The sequence below is a fragment of the Bubalus kerabau genome, chromosome 2 (genome assembly GCF_029407905.1).
Source record: "Bubalus kerabau isolate K-KA32 ecotype Philippines breed swamp buffalo chromosome 2, PCC_UOA_SB_1v2, whole genome shotgun sequence".
In the NCBI taxonomy this organism is placed as follows: domain Eukaryota; kingdom Metazoa; phylum Chordata; class Mammalia; order Artiodactyla; family Bovidae; genus Bubalus; species Bubalus kerabau.
In genome coordinates, this window is record NC_073625.1 from 83841049 (window position 1) to 83863799 (window position 22751).

A 22751-nucleotide genomic window follows, 5' to 3' on the forward strand; every position below is an offset into this window, starting at 1 on the left:
AACTGGTAAATATGTTTCCCTGAGTTCTGTCACTCAGTTGAGTTCAATTCTTTGTGATCCCATGGACTGGGGTCCACCAGGTTCCTCTATCCATGGTATTCTCCAGGCAAGAATACTGGAGTGGGTAGCCATTCCCTTCTCAACTCAGATTGTAGGAAACCAAATCAGAATTGATTAGTGTGGGGGAACCCACACATTTGGTGACTAGAAGTGTCAGAGTGTGGTGAGTGTGATAGTAGTGAGAATAATGGAGAAATACAAGAAGAACTTGATTTTTTAAAATGACATATTGAAGACTGATCCAATTCTATGAGGATATTGAATGGTATTAATAGAAGGAGAACATGATGTTAAAATATAAATGTAAAGATCAATTTTAAAAATCAAAAACAGCATCTTTCAATGAATTCATGCAATAAACACCTATGAAATAAACTGTTCTATTAATAAAGTTTTTTTCTCTTTTATTGCTCCATGCTGAAATGGGAATGAGGTTATATATTTTAACTGCATTCTCCACTCTAAAAATACTGTGAGTTATTCAAAACTCAATAATTAAAATTTTAGAGTCTTTTAGACATTTAGAACAGAGAAGCCTAAAATTTTCCCCTCTATATACTCCATTAACAAAATGTAGGTGGAGAGATCCTCAAAATTTACTTTTGATGTATACGTTTTCGAATGTTTTTCTCCCAACACTATTGATTCAGTTTAAAATTTTTTTCTCTTTACTATACAAAATAGATGGGATAATTTTATAGAAAAAGTATCTCTGTTTAACATACTATAATTTTCATTTTTATTTGAATGTTGTTATTTTAATACTAAGTCAAGAGCTAAATAAGGTTATCTTTCAAAGGAACTAGTCACAAAGTATATTGTATATCTTACTGCAAAGCTAACCAAACTGAATAACTAGATTTATACAGATTTAATGTGATGCTAGGCAGTAAAGACTCTAAGGAACCTATAATCTGATGGGAAGACGTGCAGATAACCAAATGATATAATTGCAACACAATGTGGTTGGCTAAATAATAATAGAATTAACAACTATACTATATATCAGAACAGAGAACGGAACTGATTAACTATTGTCTGAGGGACCCAGAAAAAGCTTTATGGGGCAATTAAATTAGCAATGGATTTCTAAAGATGATGAGTAGAAGAGATTTTTCCAATGGAAAAGAGAAGAGAAAGAGTGTTCCAGACAGGGAAGGTATGGCAAGTACAGTTGTAGGCAGATGGCCGAAGGTATTGTCGTCAAAATTTTACTTTGAAAGGAGAACAATAAATGGTAAATCTGGTACATATTTATCACTACAGTCTAATGAGGAATCTTAAATAATAATGTAATTATTTCAAATTACATATCCTATGATACTCCAAAATTTCCCAAATGTGTGATCTTAAAAGTTTTCTGACATCAAATTCTTCACAATTGAGATTGCTATACCTTTCCATTGAAGCTTATTTTTTAGTTAAATTTAGGAAAACTGCTTTGAAATTATGAGATTTTGAAGGGGGGTTTAATGTTTCATTTGCTTTATGAATGATAGATCATCAAAAATGTATAGAAAATTGAAGGAAGTTCTGTAAATATTGAGTTGAAAACACAGAATCCAGTGCACATGAAAAATGGCAAGGGTTTGAGCTGAAGCAGGGCTGGAAAATAACTGAGGAGAGGGAAGAACTGAGTAGAGAGGAAATTTATCGGCTTTCTGATGCTGAAGCTGACTGGCATGCAGTGTTATTGGTGAGGGGGAATATATGAAGTATAGCTGAAATTCAAACTGGTTAGACTGTGAAAGTGGTGAGTCCTGGGACCAAAACAGGAAATTCCAGAGAACAACAAGCTGGGAAAATCACGACAGGGGTGGTGAAATGGAAAACATTAAGCTATGAATGATTATGTTCATTCAAACTCAAGAGTGTTTCTGGATTTAATAGAAATGTTCACTTCTGAAAAAACTAAGAAGGAAATGTTCTAAAGTGGGCATTGTAATGAATGGTACAAAAAAATAAGAGAGTAAGGCGTTTAAACGCATGCCTGATTCAAAGGAAAAATCTTTCAACCATTTACTACATGATATTTTCCCATGGAGATAATTTTTTAAAGCTTTGGCTCACTTAGAAAAACTGAGCCATTTTGTTATTACTTTAACTTGTCCAATCTTTAAACCACAGAGATACCTCAGAGGTTCATTAGAAATTCCCAAACCCAGAAAGAGGAAAGTCCCAATAAAAACAAACGAACCAAACCAGATCCTTTAGGAATTGAATTTTGAAGTTTTGACTTCCTGATTCTAAGGATGGATCATATTTTAGTTGCAGAATAGTAGTAAATGTAGCTTAAAAACACCATCGTTAAAATAATGAAGCCCTTCCATGTCTGTCAGTATATGTGACCTGTGCAAGTGTTGTGTGATTAAAAGGCAAATTGTCAATTACACACGCCCCATCTCTAACCAGATCTCTTTACAAAAAATCCTTTCTTAGCCTAATATCTTTGCTTCCCTGTTGTAATTTGTTTTGTTTGTTTGTTTGTTTCTATTATTTCATTAGATGCAGTCAATGGCTCAGGTTAGGCTGGTATTGAAAGAAAATCTTACCAGTCCTCTATAAATAAATAATTAATGTTCAATTATGAACTATTAAGGGTTGCTCATCTCTGTCTGTCTTCTGGACTAGTCATTGATGTGATTCAAGAGATGGCCATCACAGTGTCCAGCAAATAGGAAAGAAAATACTCAGGGAATAATTCAGCCCTTGGTTCCCAGGAAGGTATGTCTCCTTAGTACAGAAATTGAAAAGTATTTTAATACTAGATTTCACAAAAGCTAGTACTGGATAATACGGGGTGAAATATCTGTTGTCTTTTTTTTAATTAAATTTATTTATTTTAATTAGAGGCTGAGAACATTTTAAAAGAATGAATTGAAAGAGCCATGAGCAAATTCACTATGACACCACACGTTAATAAATTTTTCAATATTCAGAGTGTTCAAAACTTTTCAGTGGTGCAGTGTAACTTCAGAAAAACTTCATGGAAGATGATTAACTGTTTGATTTATTGGTCTTTTCTTTCCTCCCAACCTTCACTATTTTTCTCTTTATTTGTATTCTTTTAAGAAATATTTTAGTTAAAAATAAATTTTATTTTATTTATTTTAGTTAAAAATAAAATTTTATTTTGAAAAATAAAAATAAATTTTTCATAAAAATAAATATAACCAAGTATATCATATCTCCTTTCTTTATTTTCCAAAGAGCACGTATATCCAAATATACCCAGAATAGCAAAAACAAAGGATCAAAAATTTGCTCCCCCTCAAACACAACACAAATGTATGTTACAACCAAGATAGTATTTTAAAAAGTCATTGACTTACTGGAAATTTTTACCTTCCTACTGTCTTAATTTTTCTTCTTACCAATTTCTTCATTTTTTTTCCCCTACAAAATTATTCATTTACTACACTGTGTAAATTCCTGGACCTGTTTCATAGCAGCCTACTTTGTCATCAACTTCTTCCTATTAGTAAGAGAATCCTCGTAATTATATATCATTTACTGTATATAAGCAAGTCAGCAGAATAAATCTCTTAACCTTGGGCTGTTGTGGGGTTCATCAGTAATTCCTGTTTTAGTTTATATGCCAGCACTTTGCTAGGGAAAAACCTATGCTTCCTCCTCCTCCTGGGTAACTTTTCACTCTCCTTCCAAGCATTTCTCTAATCTTAGGACTTTTTTTCATCCAATTATTACCCACAATTCTTTAAAATCACAAGTTAAGAAAAAAACATAAACAGAGAAATGAGAAAAAGTCAAATGTATGACTTACATTGCAGTGTGTGTGTGTTCAGTTGCTTGGTCTTATTCAACTCTCTGCAACTCCATGGACTGTAGCCCCCAAGGCTCCTCTTTCCATAGAATTTTCCAGGCAAGAATACTGGAAAGGGTTGCCATTTCCTACTCCAGGCAATCTTCCCAACCCAGGGATTGAACCTGCGTCTCCTGTCTCCTGAAGTGGCAGGCAGGTTCTTTACCACGGAGCCACCTGGGAGTACTATGGTTCTTTTATATAGAAAAATAAGAATTTCTATGAATTGCCACCCTTATGGAAGAAAGTGAAGAAGAACTAAAGAGACTCTTGATGAAAGTGAAAGAAGAGAGTGAAAAAGTTGGCATAAAGCTCAACATTCAGAAAACTAAGATCATAGCATCCAGTCCCATCACTTCATGGCAAATAGATGGAGAAACAGTGGCAAACTTTATCTTTTGGGGCTCCAAAATCACTGCAGATGGTAATTGCAGCCATGAAATTAAAAGACGCTTACCCCTTGGAAGGAAAGTTATGACCAACCTAGATAGTATATTAAAAAGCAAAGATATTACTTTGCTAACAAAGGTCCGTCTAGTCAAGGCTATGGTTTTTTCAGTAGTCATGTATGGATGTGAGAGTTGGACTGTGAAGAAGGCTGAGTGCTGAAGAATTGATGCTTTTGAACTGTGGTGTTGGGGAAGACTCTTGACAGTCCCTTGGACTGCAAGGAGATCCAACCAGTCCATCCTAAAGGAGATCAGTCCTGGGTGTACATTGGAAGGACTGATGGTGAAGGTGAAACTCCAAAACTTTGGCCGCCTTACGCAAAGAGTTGACTCATTTGAAAAGACCCTGATGCTGGAAAAGATTGAAGGCAGCAAGAGAAGGGGATGACAGAGGATGAGATGGCTGGATGGCATAACCGACTCAATGGACATGAGTTTGGGTAAATTCTGGGAGTTGGTGATGGACAGGGAGACCTGGTGTGCTGTGGTTCATGGGGTCGCAAAGAGTCCAACACGACTGAGTGACTGAACTGAACTGATGAATTTGGAAAATTATTTTGAACAAATCACTCTTCGATACCTGAAAACTAACAAAAAAAAGTGTAATCCATATTACTGTTTCTCATTAATATTACATATTGTATCACAACACATGAGCAAGTATGGGTAAATTATACTTTAAGACATGAATTTAAAAGTATGCTAGGAAACCATTTAGAAAGCATGGATACAGCCGAGTGCTCATGGAATTTGTCTCTTCCTACAGTATATTTTATTATGTCTTAAAATTATTTATTAGGGGATAGAAAAACAGATTTTGTTAATTATTGATTAATATTAAAATATTGATGAGCATTACCTACGCATAATGGGATTTCAGCTGGTGCACTGTACTGGAACTCCTGAAACGCAGCCAACACAAGGGGCGTGTATTAAAAGAGCAGAACAAATGACTTAACAGGGGCCTAAAAGCAGCAATCAGAAAGAGTTCATTTAACTTAGAGATGGCACAAGCTTTGAGCAATTGCTTCTACTTAAGTAAGTGTGGAATTACAAAAGGCTATTTATTACAATCCAGCAGGGCCCTGCAGCTTGCTCAAAGACCTTTGAAGAATTTCAACAGTTATAAAGTCTTGCACAGTGCAGAAGCAGTAAAACTTAGGCAGGTCCCCAAAAGAGCCTGGAAAGCATTCACTAAAAAGTTTATGTGATACTCTTCACAATTGTTCTTAGAAACAAATTATTTTCTCTTTCTTCTGTTTTAAGGAGAGATGCTATACCTGGTAATTTTCAAAACTTCTTTGAAAATATATTTTAACTGTTAAGGAAAATAAACCAGTTTCGAGCGATATGAAATTAAATAGGGAGGGTCTCCATGGGTTTAATAGGATAGTGTTCCAACATTCTGCATCTTTGAAATGCCCTGTAAGCATGCATTAGAAGTCATTCTATTAATGGATTTACTTCAGGAGGAAACTTGTTGAAATGTCTCCATTTTTTTGTACAAAAAAAAGCAAAATTATTAGCAACACTATTGGGACTGAAATTATTCTAGTAACAAGAAAATAATAAATTGTTTTTCTAAATATTAGAGTAAATAAAAAGAAATTAATTATTAAAAATTTAACATACCTGCTATTTATTTCTAACTCAGTGACATGATTATAAATTTTGAATAAGTTTATAAAATTTCCACTAAATATGTGTAAAATAATTTATCCTTAACATAAAATCAATTTCAGAGCAGCAAACTGCCTCAGTGTTAGGGTTGGGGATATTGTGAGGCAAGTTTGAAAAATAAAATACTATTGAATATACAAAAGGCAAACATGAAAGGTAAATGATATCAGTTACATGAACGTATGCGTGCGTGCATGCCTGCTCAGTTGCTTCAGAAGTGTATGACTTTCTGCAGTTCTATGGACTGTAGCCCGCCATAGAGTTCTATCCATGGGAATCTCTACCAAGAATACTGGAGTGGGTTGCCATGCCCTTCTCCAGGGGATCTTCCTGACCCACAGATCCAACCCACATCTCCTGTATTACAGGCAGGTTCTCTACCAACTGAGCCACCGGGGAAGGCCACATGAAAGTATATTAATTGTTAATGGGTGTGAAATGTGATAAAAGAAATGATTTTACTTTTCCATCATAAAAGCAACACTTACATTTTACTTTGGAAAAAAATGAAGTGATCATCCCCTGGCCATTAAAATAATGAGACTGTAATTACAAAAACTCATAAGACATGACATATAGTAGAAATAAGAAGACAGAAAATTTGCTGTAATAAATGCTTTAAGTTTACACTTTGTAAAGAAGTGTCACAAGGGAAGTTTAATGAAAGCTCTATTTTTAAGTAAAGAACAAAATAAAAGGCATTTATAGACAGGAATAATTTGGATGGCAGTTTGGATGCAAAAGCTGGCAAGATAATCATAATAATGTTAATAATAATAATGATATCTGATAATCATAGAAACAGCAAATCCACATATAAGATCAGATCAGTCGCTCAGTCGTGTCCGACTCTTGCGACCCCATATAGGAAACATCTATTGCTAGCTCTTATAGGAAAGGCAAATACATGGCGTTCTAATAATCCTTGATTTGAGAAAAATCTTTAAAAAATATGTCCCTTAGTAATGAAAGCAATTCAACAGTTAGTGTTCCTGAGAACTCTTGATTTTTGTTTGTTTCGTGTTTGTAATTTGTTTTACTGCATTCCGTTAGGGAAGAACGCTGCTGAACTTCACAGTGGGGATTTTGGTTGGCCAGTGTACCAAGACTGAGATTTGAAACCAAGAGTGCATTGATGGATAGTATGCATTTTTCTTTGTAATGGAAGGATTTGAAGTATGATATCACTTAAAACATGTTTAATCTTCCATTAGAAAACATGGTGACCCTGTGATATCTGATCCAGACAGATGTTTTTTATTCATATTTATATTTTTGATAATGCATAGGAAAAACATAACAAAGAGTCACCACCCAATAAGAGCCTCAAAATATATCTAGAGAATTGTGACACGAAGAACACCCACTTCCTCAGTACTTCTTATTAAATATACTTTTTTAAGAAGTGGAAATGTAAAAGTAGAGATTATTGTTTCCTGGTATATATATTTTTATTCATGAGAGCTTTTTTGTCAGAAGTCAAGATCTATTTTACTATGTCCTAAATCCTATCTATTTTACAATACACTAAATATTATTATTACCTATGGATACCATGGGACTCCTTGTGCATAATGGATTCCAGTCCTCTTACAGAGTTGCATATGAAAATGTTATCAATGAGCTGAAGACTCTGGCATTCATAACTTTGCAACATTATAACAAATAGGTAGTCCTAATGTTTTTTTTCTTTTTTAATATATCAAATATATTTCATTGCTTACATTATAGTAGCAGATGGAAAACATCTGCTCACTTGCCACTAGTCCACCAGCAGCTGAAAATCTCAGCTCATTTTCCATAGGCCTCTATGTACCAGGGCTATAATCCAGCTGCTGAGGCTTGATATGGGGCCAGATTAATACTCAAGAGCCTTTGAAATGGAAATAGTGCTTTCTTGCCAAGATTAGAACAATGATAGGTTCCATTTGCTTGTCCCCTTCCCTCTCTGCTCTTCTTTACTGCCCTTCCCAATCCAATTAATTTTCCTTTTCCCATCATACCCTCCCATCCTCTCTTTACAGCTCCATCACCTGTCATGACGATTAAGAAAGACCGGACATCCAGAAACAGCATTTCTTTATCCTGGCAAGAACCTGAACACCCTAATGGGATCATATTGGACTATGAGGTCAAATACTACGAAAAGGTGGGGAGATAATGTTAAAAGAGTTGAATTGTGTCAGGGAAGAGGTTATTTTCTCATGAGTACACTCTTGCAAAGAAACGAATGACACTGCTAGCTAGTAAAAATGCTCTATTTAGAACTCTGGTCATGTGCTACCTTTGATTTATAGGTAGAGGAGGGTTTAGGAATTATTGTATTGAATATCCCCCATTCTACAGAAATAAGCCATAGCAAAGATGTTACCATTGAACGTAAGCCATCTAGTTATGATATTAGAGATGACATTTGTGTCTTCCACAGGAGACCCTTGTTCTAAACAACCATTATATAGCAATTCCTTCATCTATCGATGAAGTTCCTAAGTTCATTGCATCAAGTTCATTCATAAGTTCATTCCTAAGTTCATTGCATTAAGCATCATTTTCTGATCTTCACATTCACATGAATTTTATTCAATACCGATAGGAATGTTGAACTGGTAACAAAACCATTATATCAGTGAACTGATGATGAAAGCTTTCTTTACTTTGTACAAGGAGATTAGAAGATGGGAGTATGTGTGCCTCACATTATAAAATTGTGTTTGGTAATACAATTATAAAAAATAAGTACATAATTATTTGTAAGTATAATTCAGGCCATGATATTTCATCACTCTAGGTACCACTTATTTCTCCCTGGTTATAAATTATGGTGAGGTTTGAAAACAAGATGTATTCAAACCTTATCAATAGAGCTGGGTGGTTTCATAGCTACTAATATGAACACAACATATTCATTTATCTGCTGCAGTTTACAAAGTATTTTAAAATGAATTGTGTATTGATAGCTTCTATTTACAGAACACGTCTACATACATTATTTTGAGTTGTTTGATAATCTGATGAGAGTAAGTAAATAGGTTCTTTTACAATTACAAAAACTGAGAGTGACATTTGAATTTCTCATAGCCTCATTGCTAATAAACATTGGTTCTCTGTTTTGAATTCTGACAGTCATCACTCCTCATGTAATATGTTTTCCCCTGTGTTGCATATCTTCTTCTAAATGAAAATGGATCATTAAGAGATGTGAGAATTAGTGGTATGGTCAGTTATGCAAAAAAAATCTAATGTATAAGCATTTCTCTGCACCATGTAGTTATGCTTTTTTTGAAGTTAAAGTATTTCACAAGTATGATGCCATTTTTTTCATACTGCCCCCTATAGGGAAAAGGATATGTCTCTTTGACTGAGAGAAAGTGAGACCTAATAAACTTCATTGTGCCAAAATCATAGTATGAATAAATTACCTCCTAGCTTTCAGTGATCCACTGTGGTACTGTCAAATACCCATTTGATCATAATCTTCTATTTTTAAAAATGTGACAAGATAGCAAATATAAGAATCCATGTTTTATAGATGATACAACACAATAAAAAGGTAATTAATGATGCACCTCAGTTCAGATGGGATAGCAGAACCAGGGAACACCCAACTTTTCTGTAGCACTGATTCAAACATACTACTAACCTACATTCATATCTTTTACAAACATAAATCATTTTCTGAACTTATTTCAAAGAAAGCATAAAACAATATTTTGAAACAATATTAACTAGCATAGGAAAAAGTGACTGAATCTATTTTTATTGTCTATGCATTTTAAAGTCAATGTATACTTATGTATATTATTTTAAATTACTTTATACAAATATTTATAGCAAATATTCATAAATTTTGAAATTAAAAATTTTTTCCAAATATGTATGATACTTAGAAATATTTTTAATGTTTCACTAAGATTTAAGCCCTAAAAGATCTAACTTTGACTAGATTTGACTAGTCAAGGTCTTGACTATTTAGTTCATTAATGATGATGAATACAACCATGTAGATATATGCTTAATAAATTTTTTAACACATAAAATAATGATTTCTGTAAAGTAAATATATTCAGCCTTCTTCATTATTTAATATACTAACTCAAATGCTATCTGATACATAAGCAGCATCTTTAGCTAAAAAGTATATGTAATGCATGACTTTTTTTTCTGTAATATTCTATTTAGTTTGGGTTGAGGATATGCATTGTTTTATATCTCCTATTCCAGGCCCACCCCAGATACCAGGGACATTCCACCATTACTTGAACTTAGGTACTTATATACTAATGTATGTTAAAGGAAAAACACAATTCTATGTAAAGTCAATTTTCATAAACAAGGCTTGACACAAAAAGCCTTTATAATTCATGTGCAATGTGAACCTCCCAATGTACAATGGTGAACTCTTTGGGGAAATATTTCTAGACATTTATCTGAAGATTTTCATCTCTACTAAACCACACTGACTTAGATTAAACACATTGCAAATATAGTTGATACTAAGGAAGTTATTAATGTAGAATTGTGCATAAAATTTGGACCTTCTTAAATTTAATAGTTTACAGTTAATAGAAATATTTCTGAGATGCCTGTTAAGCTTAATTCAAGGGATATTTTCCTCTTTGAAAGTTTATTCTTAAAACTAGACTGAAGCTTTCATTCAGCTCTGGCTTTGAAGATAACTTATTTTCATCCACATATTCATTAACTGGCAAAAATTAAGACTAATTTTTTCTGCATTATTTGCAGGGAACAGATTATTTTATCCAAGATGGGACATTCTATAAATATTTTTAGCTTAAAAATGCCTCTATTACATTCAGAGAGTTAAACAATTGTCATATCTTATCCATCATATGAGCTGTGTTAAATGTAAAAGAACTGGTTTAGAGGGGTTCAGCTTTTTACCATCTGACATGACTAGGAAGATTCGGTTTTAACATGATTTTTCTTACCTCAAAGCAGGAACAAGAAACAAGTTATACGATTCTCAGGGCACGAGGCACTAATGTTACCATCAGTAGCCTCAAGCCTGATACTACATACGTATTCCAAATCCGAGCCCGGACCGCAGCTGGATATGGGACCAACAGTCGCAAGTTTGAGTTTGAAACCAGTCCAGACTGTACGTATTTTCTTCAATATAGTGTATGAGGGAAAGGCTGTTGCAAAGATGTCTGATAATTCATTCTCACAATCAGTTTTAGTTAAATATGTAATACATTGAGAGTATATTGCTTCTTGTTGTAGTTAAGTCGTGTCTGACTCTTTGCTACCCCATGGACTGCCGCATGCCAGGCTCCCCTGTCCTTCACTATTGCTTGGGGAACATTTAATAATTTTGCATAGCATTGTATATGTATACTTATGCTTGTGTAAGTGTATATCTTTTTTTTTCTGTTTTTTCAAATGGAACATATTCTAATGCCTGGAATGCTTCTAATCTTCTATTGGACATAAATGTCTTTGAAGAACATTACAATGTTCATGGCAATCTTTTAACTTTAATATTAAAGTTAACTTGAATATTAAAGTACCGCTTAATTCAGATATTCCAGGTTCATTGCATGGTTAAATGAACTATAAAGAAAGAAACTTGATGATCCATGAGGAACTTAATATTGTTTTAATTCTCATGGATCTAGTATCATTTGGAGATTAAGGATATCTAAACTTCATTCATCACCTCATTCACATTCACAAGTAATTTGGATATTCCTGTGTGTCTGACACTAAATTTATAAAATTGGCAAACATTTTCCCAATAGCACTCTGCTTTTCTTCAAATGCATTTGGTTCATATTAGGAAAAAACCTCAACTAAAATATAATTTTAAAAAGATAAAATCATGTCTACAATATTAATTAAAATAAACACAGATTAAAGATTTCATTTACCTTATTAATGAAGAAGCTAGTAACAAATTAAACAGATTTAAAGGGAAATATGGAGAAGGCAATGGCACCCCACTCCAGTACTCTTGCCTAGAAAACCCTATGGATGGAGGAGGCTGGAAGGCTGCAGTCCATGGGGTCGCCGAGAGTCAGACATGACTGAGCAACTTCACTTTCACTTTTCACTTTCATGCATTGGAGAAGGAACTGGCAACCCACTCCAGTGTTCTTGCCAGGAGAATCCCAGGGACAGGGGAGCCTTGTGGGCTGTGGTCTATGGGGTCACACAGAGTCGGACACGACTTAAGTGACTCAGCAGCAGCAGCAGCATGAAGAACAAATACATATATACATATACATACATGTTTGTGTCTGTTTGTGTGTATGAGTGTAGACCATCAGGAAAACTTAAATAAATTGGTTAATCCAAATCTGGTTAATATACTGTAGGACAATAAATATAATGATTGAGGTCATCTTTTCTAACATAAAACAGTCATATCTCTAGTTAATGAATCATTCTAATTGTAATGAGAAAAATTATATACTGTATATAACTATTCTTAGTTTTTTACTTAGAACTAATTTCACAGTTGTAAAACAGGGTCAAAGACAAAGATGAACACTCTTTAGAAACAGATTATCAAGGGAGAGTCTGACAATGCCCAGCATACAATTGAAATGAAACCCAGTAATCTCTTTTGACAGTTTCAAGATGCCTTTTCTCTCCGTATCTATATTTCCTATTTTGTAAATATTTGACTCATGATACAAAATTACATTGTTATTGGTATGGTAGAATTTCATGCCCAAATTTCATGTTTCATAGAAATATTCAAGATTAACAAAAATTATAAAAGCTGTTTAAGTTAACATGATAAAATAAATATTTTATCGCACATTTTTTTGTCAGACAATTAGAAATGCTAGCTCTACCTTCTGCAAGGTATGAGAACCTAGTGTTAGAATTTATGAGCTCACAGCTGAAACATGACAATTCCTCTACTCAAAAGGGTGCTTCCATCCTCAAAAACATAAATCTACACAGTTGACCCTCAAGATCTATGGGTTCCACATTCACAGATCCAAACAACCTTGAATCAAAAATGTACAAAAGTAGAAAGTCAAGGGATATCTGGACCAAACAGGCAAGTTTGGCCTTGGAGTACAAAATGAAGCAGGACAAAGGCAAACAGAGTTTTGCCAAGAAAATACACTGGTCATAGCAAACCCTCTTCCAAAAACACAAGAGATGACTGTACACATGGATATCACCAGATGGTCAATACTGAAATCAGATTATTTATTGTCTATGCAGCCAAAAATGGGAAACCTCTGTACAATCAGCAAAAACAAGACCAGGAGCTGACTGTGGCTCAGATCATGAACTCCTAGTTGCAAAATTCAGACTTAAATTGAAGAACATGGGGAAAACCAGTAGGCCATTCAGGTACCAGTTCAGTTCAGTTCAGTTCAGTCGCTCAGTCATGTCCGACTCTTTGCGACCCCATGAATCGCAGCACGCCAGGCCTCCCTGTCCATCACCAACTCCAGGAGTTCACTCAAACTCATGTCCATCGAGTCAGTGATGCCATCCAGCCATCTCATCCTCTGTCGTCCCCTTCTCCTCCTGCCCACAATCCCTCCCAGCATCAGTCTTTTCCAATGAGTCAACTCTTTGCATGAGGTGGCCAAAGTACTGGAGTTTCAGCTTTAGCATCATTCCTTTCAAAGAAATCCCAGGGAAGATCTCCTTCAGAATGGACTGGTTGGATCTCCTTGCAGCCCAAGGGACTCTAAAGAGTCTTCTCCAACACAATTCAATAGCATCAATTCTTTGGCACTCAGCCTTCTTCACATTCCAATTCTCTCCATACATGACCACAGGAAAAACCATAGCCTTGACTAGATGGATCTTTGTTGGCAAAGTAATGTCTCTGCTTTTCAATATGCTATCTAGGTTGGTCATAACTTTCCTTCCAAGGAGTAAGTGTCTTTTAATTTCATGGCTGCAGTCACCATCTGCAGTGATTTTGGAGCCCCCCAAAAAAACAAACTGGAATCAAGATTGCTGGGAGAAATATCAGTAACCTCAGATATGCAGATGACACCATTCAGGTATAAACGAAATCAAATCCCTTACTATTATATAGTGGAAGTAACAAATTGATTCAGGGGATTAAGTCTGATAGACACAGTGCCTGAAGAACTATGGGCTGAGGTTTGTGACATTGTACAGCAGGCCATCCCCATCCCCAAGAAAAGAAATGCAAAAAGACACAGTGGTTCTCAGGAGGACTTACAAATAACTGAGAAAAGACGAGAAGCTAAAGGCAAAGGAGAAAAGGAAAGAAGATATATCCATTTGAATGCAGAGTTTGAGAGAAGAGCAAGGAGAGATAAGAAAGCCTTCCTAAATGAACAATGCAAAGGAAAAGATGAAAACAATAGAATGGGAAACACTAAAGATCTCTTCAAGAAAATTAGAGATACCAAGGGAGCATTTCATGCAAAGATAGGCCCAATAAAGGACAGAAACAGTGTGGACCTAACAGAAGCAGCGGAGAAGGCAATGGCACCCCACTCCAGTACTCTTGCCTGGCAAATCCCATGGACAGAGGAGCCTGGTGGGCTGCAGTCCATGGGGTCGCTAAGAGTCGGACATGACTGAGCGACTTCACTTTCACTTTTCACTTTTATGCATTGGAGAAGGAAATGGCAACCCACTCCAGTGTTCTTGCCTGGAGAATCCCAGGGACAGGGGAGCCTGGTGGGCTGCTGTCTATGGGGTCGCACAGAGTCGGATACGACTAAAGCGACTTAGCAGCAGCAGCAGCAACAGAAGCAGAAGATAGTAAGAAGAGGTCATAAGAATACCCAGAAGAAATATACAAAAAAGATCTTAATGACCCAGAGAGCCACAATGGTGTGGTCACTCACACAGAGCCAGACATCCTGGAGTGTGAAGTCAAGTGGGCCTTAGGAAGCAATACTGCTAGCAAAATTAGTGAAGTGATGGAATTCCAGCTGAGCTACTTCAAAACCTAGCAGATGATGCTGTTAAAGTGCTGCACTCAATATGCCAGCAAATTTGAAGAACTCAGCAGTGGCCACAGGACTGGAAAAGATCAGTTTTCATTCCAATCCCAAGGAAGGGCAATGCCAAAGAATGTTAAAACTACCACACAATTACAATATTTCACATGCTATCAAAGTAATGCTCAAAATCCTTCAAGCTTCAACAATAAGTGAACCGAGAACTTCCAGATATTCAAACTGGATTTTAAAAGGCAGAGGATCAGAGATCAAATTACCAACATCCTTTGGATCACTGAAAAAACAAGAGAATTCCAGAATAACATCTACTTCTGCATCATTGATTGCACTAAAGCCTTTGACAGTGTGGATCATGACAACTGTGGAAAATTTTTTAAGAGATTGGAATACCAGCCCACCTATATGTCTCCTGCAAAATCTGTATGCAGGTCAAGAAACCACAGTTAGAACTGGACATGGAACAATGGACTGGTTCCAAATTGGGAAAGGAGTACGTCAAGGCTGTATATTGTCACCCTGCTTATTTAACTTACATGCAGAGTACATCATGTGAAATGCCAGGCTTGATGAAGCACAAACTGGAATCAAGATTGCCGGGAGAAATATCAATAACCTCAGATATGCAAATGACACCACCCTTATGGCAGAAAGCAAAGAAGAATTAAAGAGCTTCTTCCTGAAGATGAACAAGGAAGTAAAATGCTGGCTTAAACTCAGCATTTAAAAAACGAAGATCATGGCATCTGGTCCCATTACTTCATGGCAAATAGACGGGGAAAATCTGGAAGCAGAGACAGACTTTATTTTCTTGGTTTCCAAAATCACTGTGGACAGTGACTGCAACCATGAAATTAAAGATGCTCTTTGGAAGAAAAGCAATGAGAAACCTATACAGTGAATTAAAAAGCAGAGACATTACTTTGCCTACTAAGTTCCATATAGTCAAAGCTATGGTTTTTCCAGTAGTCATGTATGTATGTGAGAGTGGGACAATAAAAAAGGCTAAGTGCCAAAGAATTGATGCCTTTGAACTGTGGTATTGGAGAAGACTCTTGAGAGTCCCATGGACTGCAAGGAGATCAAACCGGTCAATCCTAAAGGAATTCAACCCTGAATATTCATTAGAAGGACTGATGCTGAAGCTGAACTCCAACACTTTGGCCAGCTTATGGGAAGAACCAACTCATTGAAAAAGACACTGATTCTGGGAAAGATTGAAGGCACAAGGAGAAGGGGATTATAAAGGATGAGATGGGGGGATGACAAAGGATGAGATGGTTGGATGACATTGGCAACTCAGTGGACATGACCTTGAGCAAGCTCCAGGAATGGTGAAGGACAGGAAAGGAAGCCTGGCCTGCTGCAGTCCATAGGGCCACAAAAAACTGGACAAGACTGAGCAACTGAACAATAACAGCAGCAATATTTAATATCCTGTGATAAAACCATAGTGGAATAGAATAGGAAAGAATTTGAAAAAGAATATATATGTATAACTGTCACTTTGTTGTACAGCAGAAATTAACTAATACAGCATTGAAAATCCACTAGACTGTACTTCAATAAAATTTTTATATATACATATATATATATACACAAAACAATTCCAGAAAATTCTAAAAAGCACTTTAATTTATGGCAATCCAGCAACTATTTACATTGCATTAATTTTTATTATATATTATTAGTAATCTGGAGATGCTTCAATATATAAGGCAGGATGTGTTTAAGTTATATGTAAACACTACACCAATTTATAAAAGGGACTTTAGCATCCTTAAATTTTGGTATCTATAGAAGGTCCTGGAACCAATCCCCCTTGGATGGCACAGAGGATTCAAGTCTCAGATATGGAGTCTGTACGTTAGACCTCGCCTAATCTTCCTGTGATGGAATGAACACGGAGAAATCACGCTTTCAGGACATAAAAACAAGGATGCAAAGTACTGTGGAAGTGCAAACCTCTGTGAAGAGGTTTAAAACCAATTTAAAATTTTAGATGCCACAATAATAAAATATAATTGCAATTTAAAATTTGCAGTTCTAAATCTTTTTATAAATTTTAAGTGCCACAAAGAAAGTTCCTCATTTTGAAATGATTGTAGACGGAATTTTTTCAAACTTTTAAATAGTTATTGACATTAACAACACCAAAATGAATAGTTGCTTTAACAAGAGAGAACACAAATCACAGAACCATAAAAATCAAATATTTATTATATAGTGTGTTACAAACTAGGCATATTGAGGAGCAGGAGGTGCAGAACACCATTAGATAAATACGTATTATATTAATGCATAGTTTGGAACACCAGTCTAACCTCACACATTCTTAATTAGCAGTTAACCCTATCTGATAAGTAAATTTGCAAAACCAACCTCAAATTCTACAGTTGTAATGTGATTCCAAATTTACCACAGATAGAGCAGTGGTCATGTTATGCATGATCTTCTAATGAGGCATCAGTATCTGAGGTTTAAGAAATATCCCATTTAAAAATGAGATTCTTAGGACTTTTGCAAACAAGTTTTATATTTGCTATATTTCCATTGATTGATAGATCAGATGAAAAGAAGATAGAGAGAAAGAGAATTTTGTTTAATACCCTCCTCCATTTATAAAAATCTTTCAATTACACTGTTTGATTTTTTTAAAATCCATTCACTCTTACTATTTTACTATAGATTTCTTCCAGAGTTTAAAAATAAGTAAATATAGGTTTAAACATTAACTTTTGTCTTAGGGAAAAAAAGAAAAAAAATCAAAACTCTCACTTCATTTTTTAAATCAAAATGATATCTTCATAAGAACTCTAAGGATTTTTCTTATTTATTACAGATTGATATTTAGAAGATATAAAAAACCTCCTGCTTGGAATTAACAGTATATTGATTATTCTAGTTTTTATCTTTTTAATTATAAAGTTTTACTCATAAGACAAATAAATGTTTCTTAGTAAAACATAGTGTACTTTTATCTGGAATTTAGTTAGTAGTTTTTGATCTTGGTTTACCATAACCATATAGAGGCTCAGCAGAGCATATATTTTCCTAAGTGATTTAAAGTTTCTTACTATCAGGTCAAAGAATCTGCCTGCAATGTGGCAGACCCCGGTTCAATCCCTGGGTTGGGAAGATCCTTGGAGAAGGGAATAGCTACCCCACTCCAGTATTCTTGGCTGGAGAATTCCACAAACAAAGGAGCCTGGATGGCTGTAGTCCGTGGGGTCACAAAGTCAGACATGACTGAGCGACTAACACACATTATTTATGTGTCAGTGCTTTACATTTATTATCATCATTTTATAGAAGAGGAAACTGAGGCTTAGAGAAGTTAAGTAAGTTTTCTAAAGTTACTCAATTGGTAAATTATGGGTCTGATTCTAGAACCCATATATTTTTGTGACAGTATGTAAGGCATTCTCATAAACATGTAATTTGATCCTGTTCAGTAAGCTATTCAGATACTATTATTTATTTTTATCCGTGGTCTAGGACACAGAGTTCCTTTTTTTTTTTTTTTTTCTTCCTGAGATTGCAGAGCTAGTAAGTAAAGTCAATGAGCCTAAAGTCTCCAGATTTTGGAGTACTGATCCAGTGCTGCTATTGCACATTAAAAAGGAAAAGAAAGAAAGAAAGTTATGCTAAGTCCCCCAGAAAACTTATAGAGTATATATGAGTAAAAGGACTTTCATAGAACAAAGGTGGCATCCACCAAAGCAAGACGTCCAGACGTTATGGAACAGTGTGGCATGTTTGAGAAAACTGACAGTCTGATATTTTAGAACCTCTGTGGGCAGAAACTGAATCTGGAGTGTGTGCTTTGTGACTACGAAAGGAAGGCACAGTGTAAGCGTTAAGAAAGGGACCCTGGCGTGAACTGACACCCATTAGGATGACCGTGACACGCCACTTCAGTCTTCAATGTCTTAGTTTCCCTATCTGAAAACTGGGAAAGATCACTGTCGTGAATCCATATGGTTTTTATATTGATTAAGTTAATTAATGTTTATAAAGTACTTAAAATATCACCTGGTATAGTAGTATAGCAGGCATTGTGTGGGTGTCCTGTTTAAATGTATAGTACGTAATTTGAACATCCAAGCAATTTATGGAACAAACATATATGGGATAAAGCTGAATTTTGGCATTGGAAGAGCTTATTGGATATTACTATTCAAGAAGATTGGCCTAGGGACAATTCAGTCAGCACTGCTAAATGCTTCATACTGCCTTTTCATTGTTTCTAATGAATGGATATGCAGCAACTTTAATCTCTTGGACCCTATTTTTAGGGGTTATTAAGAACGCCTGATAAAAGTAGAGTGGAACCATTATATAAAGAACTTTGTATATCAAAATTAGACTGTCATATGTAATTTTGTAAGATATGGAGTACTTTTTATGGTTCTTCACAAGGAAAAGGAAATAACAAAAATAGATTTATTAAATCCTTATTATGTGTTTAGCACTGTTCTAGTATTTAACTTGTATTAACTCCTTTAATCCTTACAACAATCATATTACATCACATAGCAAATTGGTACAAAGCCGGGCATTCTGGCTCTTGAGAATGTACTCCTCACCAGTCTTCCTTAGGGAAAGATGGTGGACAGCATGTTTAGGATGGACAAAAATGGGAAGAGACTAGACACAGGGGGAGCAGTTTGCTGTGGGAAACAGAGTCAAACTAAATTTCTAAGAATTATAATAGATATAGATTGTTGACAGTATGCCACATAAAATTATTAGACAATTCTATCACACACATTTAATCAATATTATTCTTTCAAATGTTTGCCAATTTCCAGCACAAAAATAATTTGATTTGGTTATGCGCTTTTAGATAGTCTCTGGAATTTATCTATATTGAAAACTAGAGGGAATTGTAGAGGGGTCAAGTTTAATCCTGTCTTTAATGAAAAGAAAATTCTTTTTTTCTGTCATGTTTAGTCTCCCAGCTTCTCTGACCTTTATTTTATAAACTGGATAAAATTTACCAAAGCATGAGATAAAGTGATTATTATATGTTCATGGAACATTATTGAATTACAAGGTTAAGTTATTTTACAAATGACTCATGATGTATAGCCAACGGATAGGGATGCATCAGTTCAGGTTTTCTGGAAAGCAGATACTAAGGTAGAATTACAAGAGCTTTGGGGAAGGAAGGGAAGGGAAACAGATAAAAAAATAAAACAGGAGGAGTGGATATGGCCAAGCAGAGCCTCAGACTGAGATGTAGGTCAGCCATTTTTGAAGACTGAAAGAAAGCCGAGTTCAGAATAATGAGCCTCAGAAAGCAACGCAGCTCTGAGAGTCTCACCAAGCTAATGGTGAGCCCCATAATGAAGATAACCCTTTGCAGGAGTCATGCATGGGGCCCAAGTAGCCTGGCTCCAGTCCCCTTGCCATGGTTAGTCATTGAGGAGAGTGGGACTGCAGTGGATACTGAAGGCGCAGCAGCTGGAGGCTGTCTGCCCACTGCAGGCTTGGCAGTAGAGAGATCCTAGCAGGCACTCCCACGACTGCCATGGAAGTATAAACAATAGTTTTCTGGTTGTAAAGAATAAAGTGCTTGCAACAGTTTATATTATGAGTATACCATCCTACCACACTCAGTTCTTTTTTTTTTCAGATGTTTAGAAAACTTCTAATAGTCTATCTGCCATGTTATTTTTTTTTTAATTTGCATCATTTAACTATTCCCTAAATTGAAGTATTTTGGAGAAAATCTTCCAGCCTTAGATTTTCATCAGGCTCAAGATGTGACCTTGGTTTCTGAAGAGGTGATAATATAACTTAACCGTCTCTTCTAAGCTCCTCTTTTGATACCCAACTCATTTATTTGTTTAATCAGCATTTATGAATATAAAAACAATAAATGTTAAAGTATGAGTCTATGAGAGGGAATGGTCCAGGAAGTGTGCATATTTTAGAAAGTATAAAGATTAGAATGTTTATGGATTTTGTTAGCAGATGAGGCTAGAGATTTAGAGAGAGAACAGATCCTAAATGGAATACACACATTTTATCCAGAAAGTGACAAAGAGCCCTACAAGACTTTTATGCATGAGAATGACATAATCAAACTCGTGGTTTAGCAGGAATACTCTGGTGGCCAGCTAAGATAGGCAAGGCCTGCAGATAGAGATCAGTTGGGAATTTTTTTATTGTTATCCAGAAGAGAAATGAAGATAGAAACTAAAGTATTTAAAAGAATTTCGTGATTAATTGGATGCAGAATAATCAGGAGAGGGAGAAGACAGGTGACTTTATATTTATGGCCTACATCTTTGTTACTTAAAATGCTGTGGTCTAAAATCAGCAGCATCAGCATTACTGGGAGCTCATAAGATATGCACAGTTTCAGTCCCCACTCCAGACCGCCTGAAACTGCTTTCTTCAAAAGATCCTCAATGATTTATGTGAATAATACAGAGAGCAAACCCTGGGAGATAGTGAAGGACAGAGAAGTCTGGTGTGCTGCAGTCCATGGGGTCACAAAGAGTTGGACACAATAGCAAATGAATAACAAAGTTAGAGAAGCATTGGTTTAGTCAAGGGTCAGTAAACATTTTCTGTAAGGGGCTAGAAAATAAATATTTTAGGCTTAGTGTACATACAGTCTCCGTTGCTCCTATACAACTTCACTAATTTTAGCATAAAAGCTGCCATAGACAATGAACAAATAAATGAATGTGGCTATGCTCCAATGCAATTTTATTTATGGACACCAAAGTTTGAATTTTATATAATTTTCTCATATCACAAAATCTTCTCTTGACTTGTTACAACCACTAAAAAATATAAGTTGTTCTGAGTTTCTGAGCTATACAAAAATTGATGGCAGGCCAGATTTGGCTCCTGGAGAATATCTGCTAATACCTGGTGTTGGTGAGTGAATGAGTGATGGGCCATTTACTAACATAGGAAATACAGGGACAGGAACAATTTGTTGGTCAGATGTGTTGAGGTCCATAGGACAGGTATTATACCATCTTTTAAATAAATACAGACGTTAGAGACTAAGCAAACTAATGAGAAAGTTTTTATATTTCATTCTGGGAAACTTGAACTATCCCCTGTATTTCTCTGATGATTTCTATTTATCTGGTGAGCCTCTTGCCAATGAGTATAAAGAAAACCACTTCAGTATGTTTCGTGCAGTAGATGCTCAACTAGTGAGCATTTCATACCATGAAAACAGAGTATTTATTCTTATTAATCAGAAACTTCAAGTAAAACTATACAAAATGTCTATCATTTTACACTAAATGAAGAATTCTTTTTACGTTGTATTAGACAGCAAGCCATCTTTTAGGTAAAAGCAGAAAAAATATGACAATTTATCAACTTTTTCAGGTAAAGTTTAGTTATGCTCTCTCAATGCCTAGTTTTTTCTTATTGTTTTCTCTCCAACCTCACAGCTTTCTCCATCTCTGGTGAAAACAGCCAAGTGGTAATGATTGCCATTTCAGCGGCGGTAGCAATTATCCTCCTCACAGTCGTCACCTACGTTTTGATTGGGAGGTGCGTTCACAGTCTGTTTTACAACTTACTTTCATTGCTGCATTGCTTGTTCCCCTCAATGGCCACTAAACTCTGAAGTTTGGTCAGTAAGTTATTTTAACGAATAAGAATGTCTCCACTTGTATTCTAGATCTTTCTTTTTTCTCCTTTTCTTTTGATTCTCCACCTTTAGTTTCGAGTTTCTTTTTTTCATTAATTTCGTGCCCCACTCTCCAAAACACACCGTTTCTCTTCTCTCTTCTGACCTCACTCAGTTTTTAC

The 22751-nt window shown here is 35.5% G+C and overlaps 1 protein-coding gene across 2 annotated transcripts in view; it reads left to right on the forward strand.

The window, feature by feature from the left end:
• The window catches only part of EPHA3 (EPH receptor A3), a 412248-nt gene that overhangs the window by 322945 nt on the left and 66552 nt on the right, over positions 1–22751 (forward strand). Inside the window, exons 6-8 of one of the 2 annotated variants that reach the window (XM_055567856.1) lie at positions 8037–8161; positions 10969–11131; positions 22388–22490. In XM_055567856.1, the coding sequence (XP_055423831.1) occupies positions 8037–8161; positions 10969–11131; positions 22388–22490 (391 nt within the window). The remainder of the gene's footprint in view (positions 1–8036; positions 8162–10968; positions 11132–22387; positions 22491–22751) is intronic. The other variant, XM_055567857.1, reaches the window with a different exon arrangement.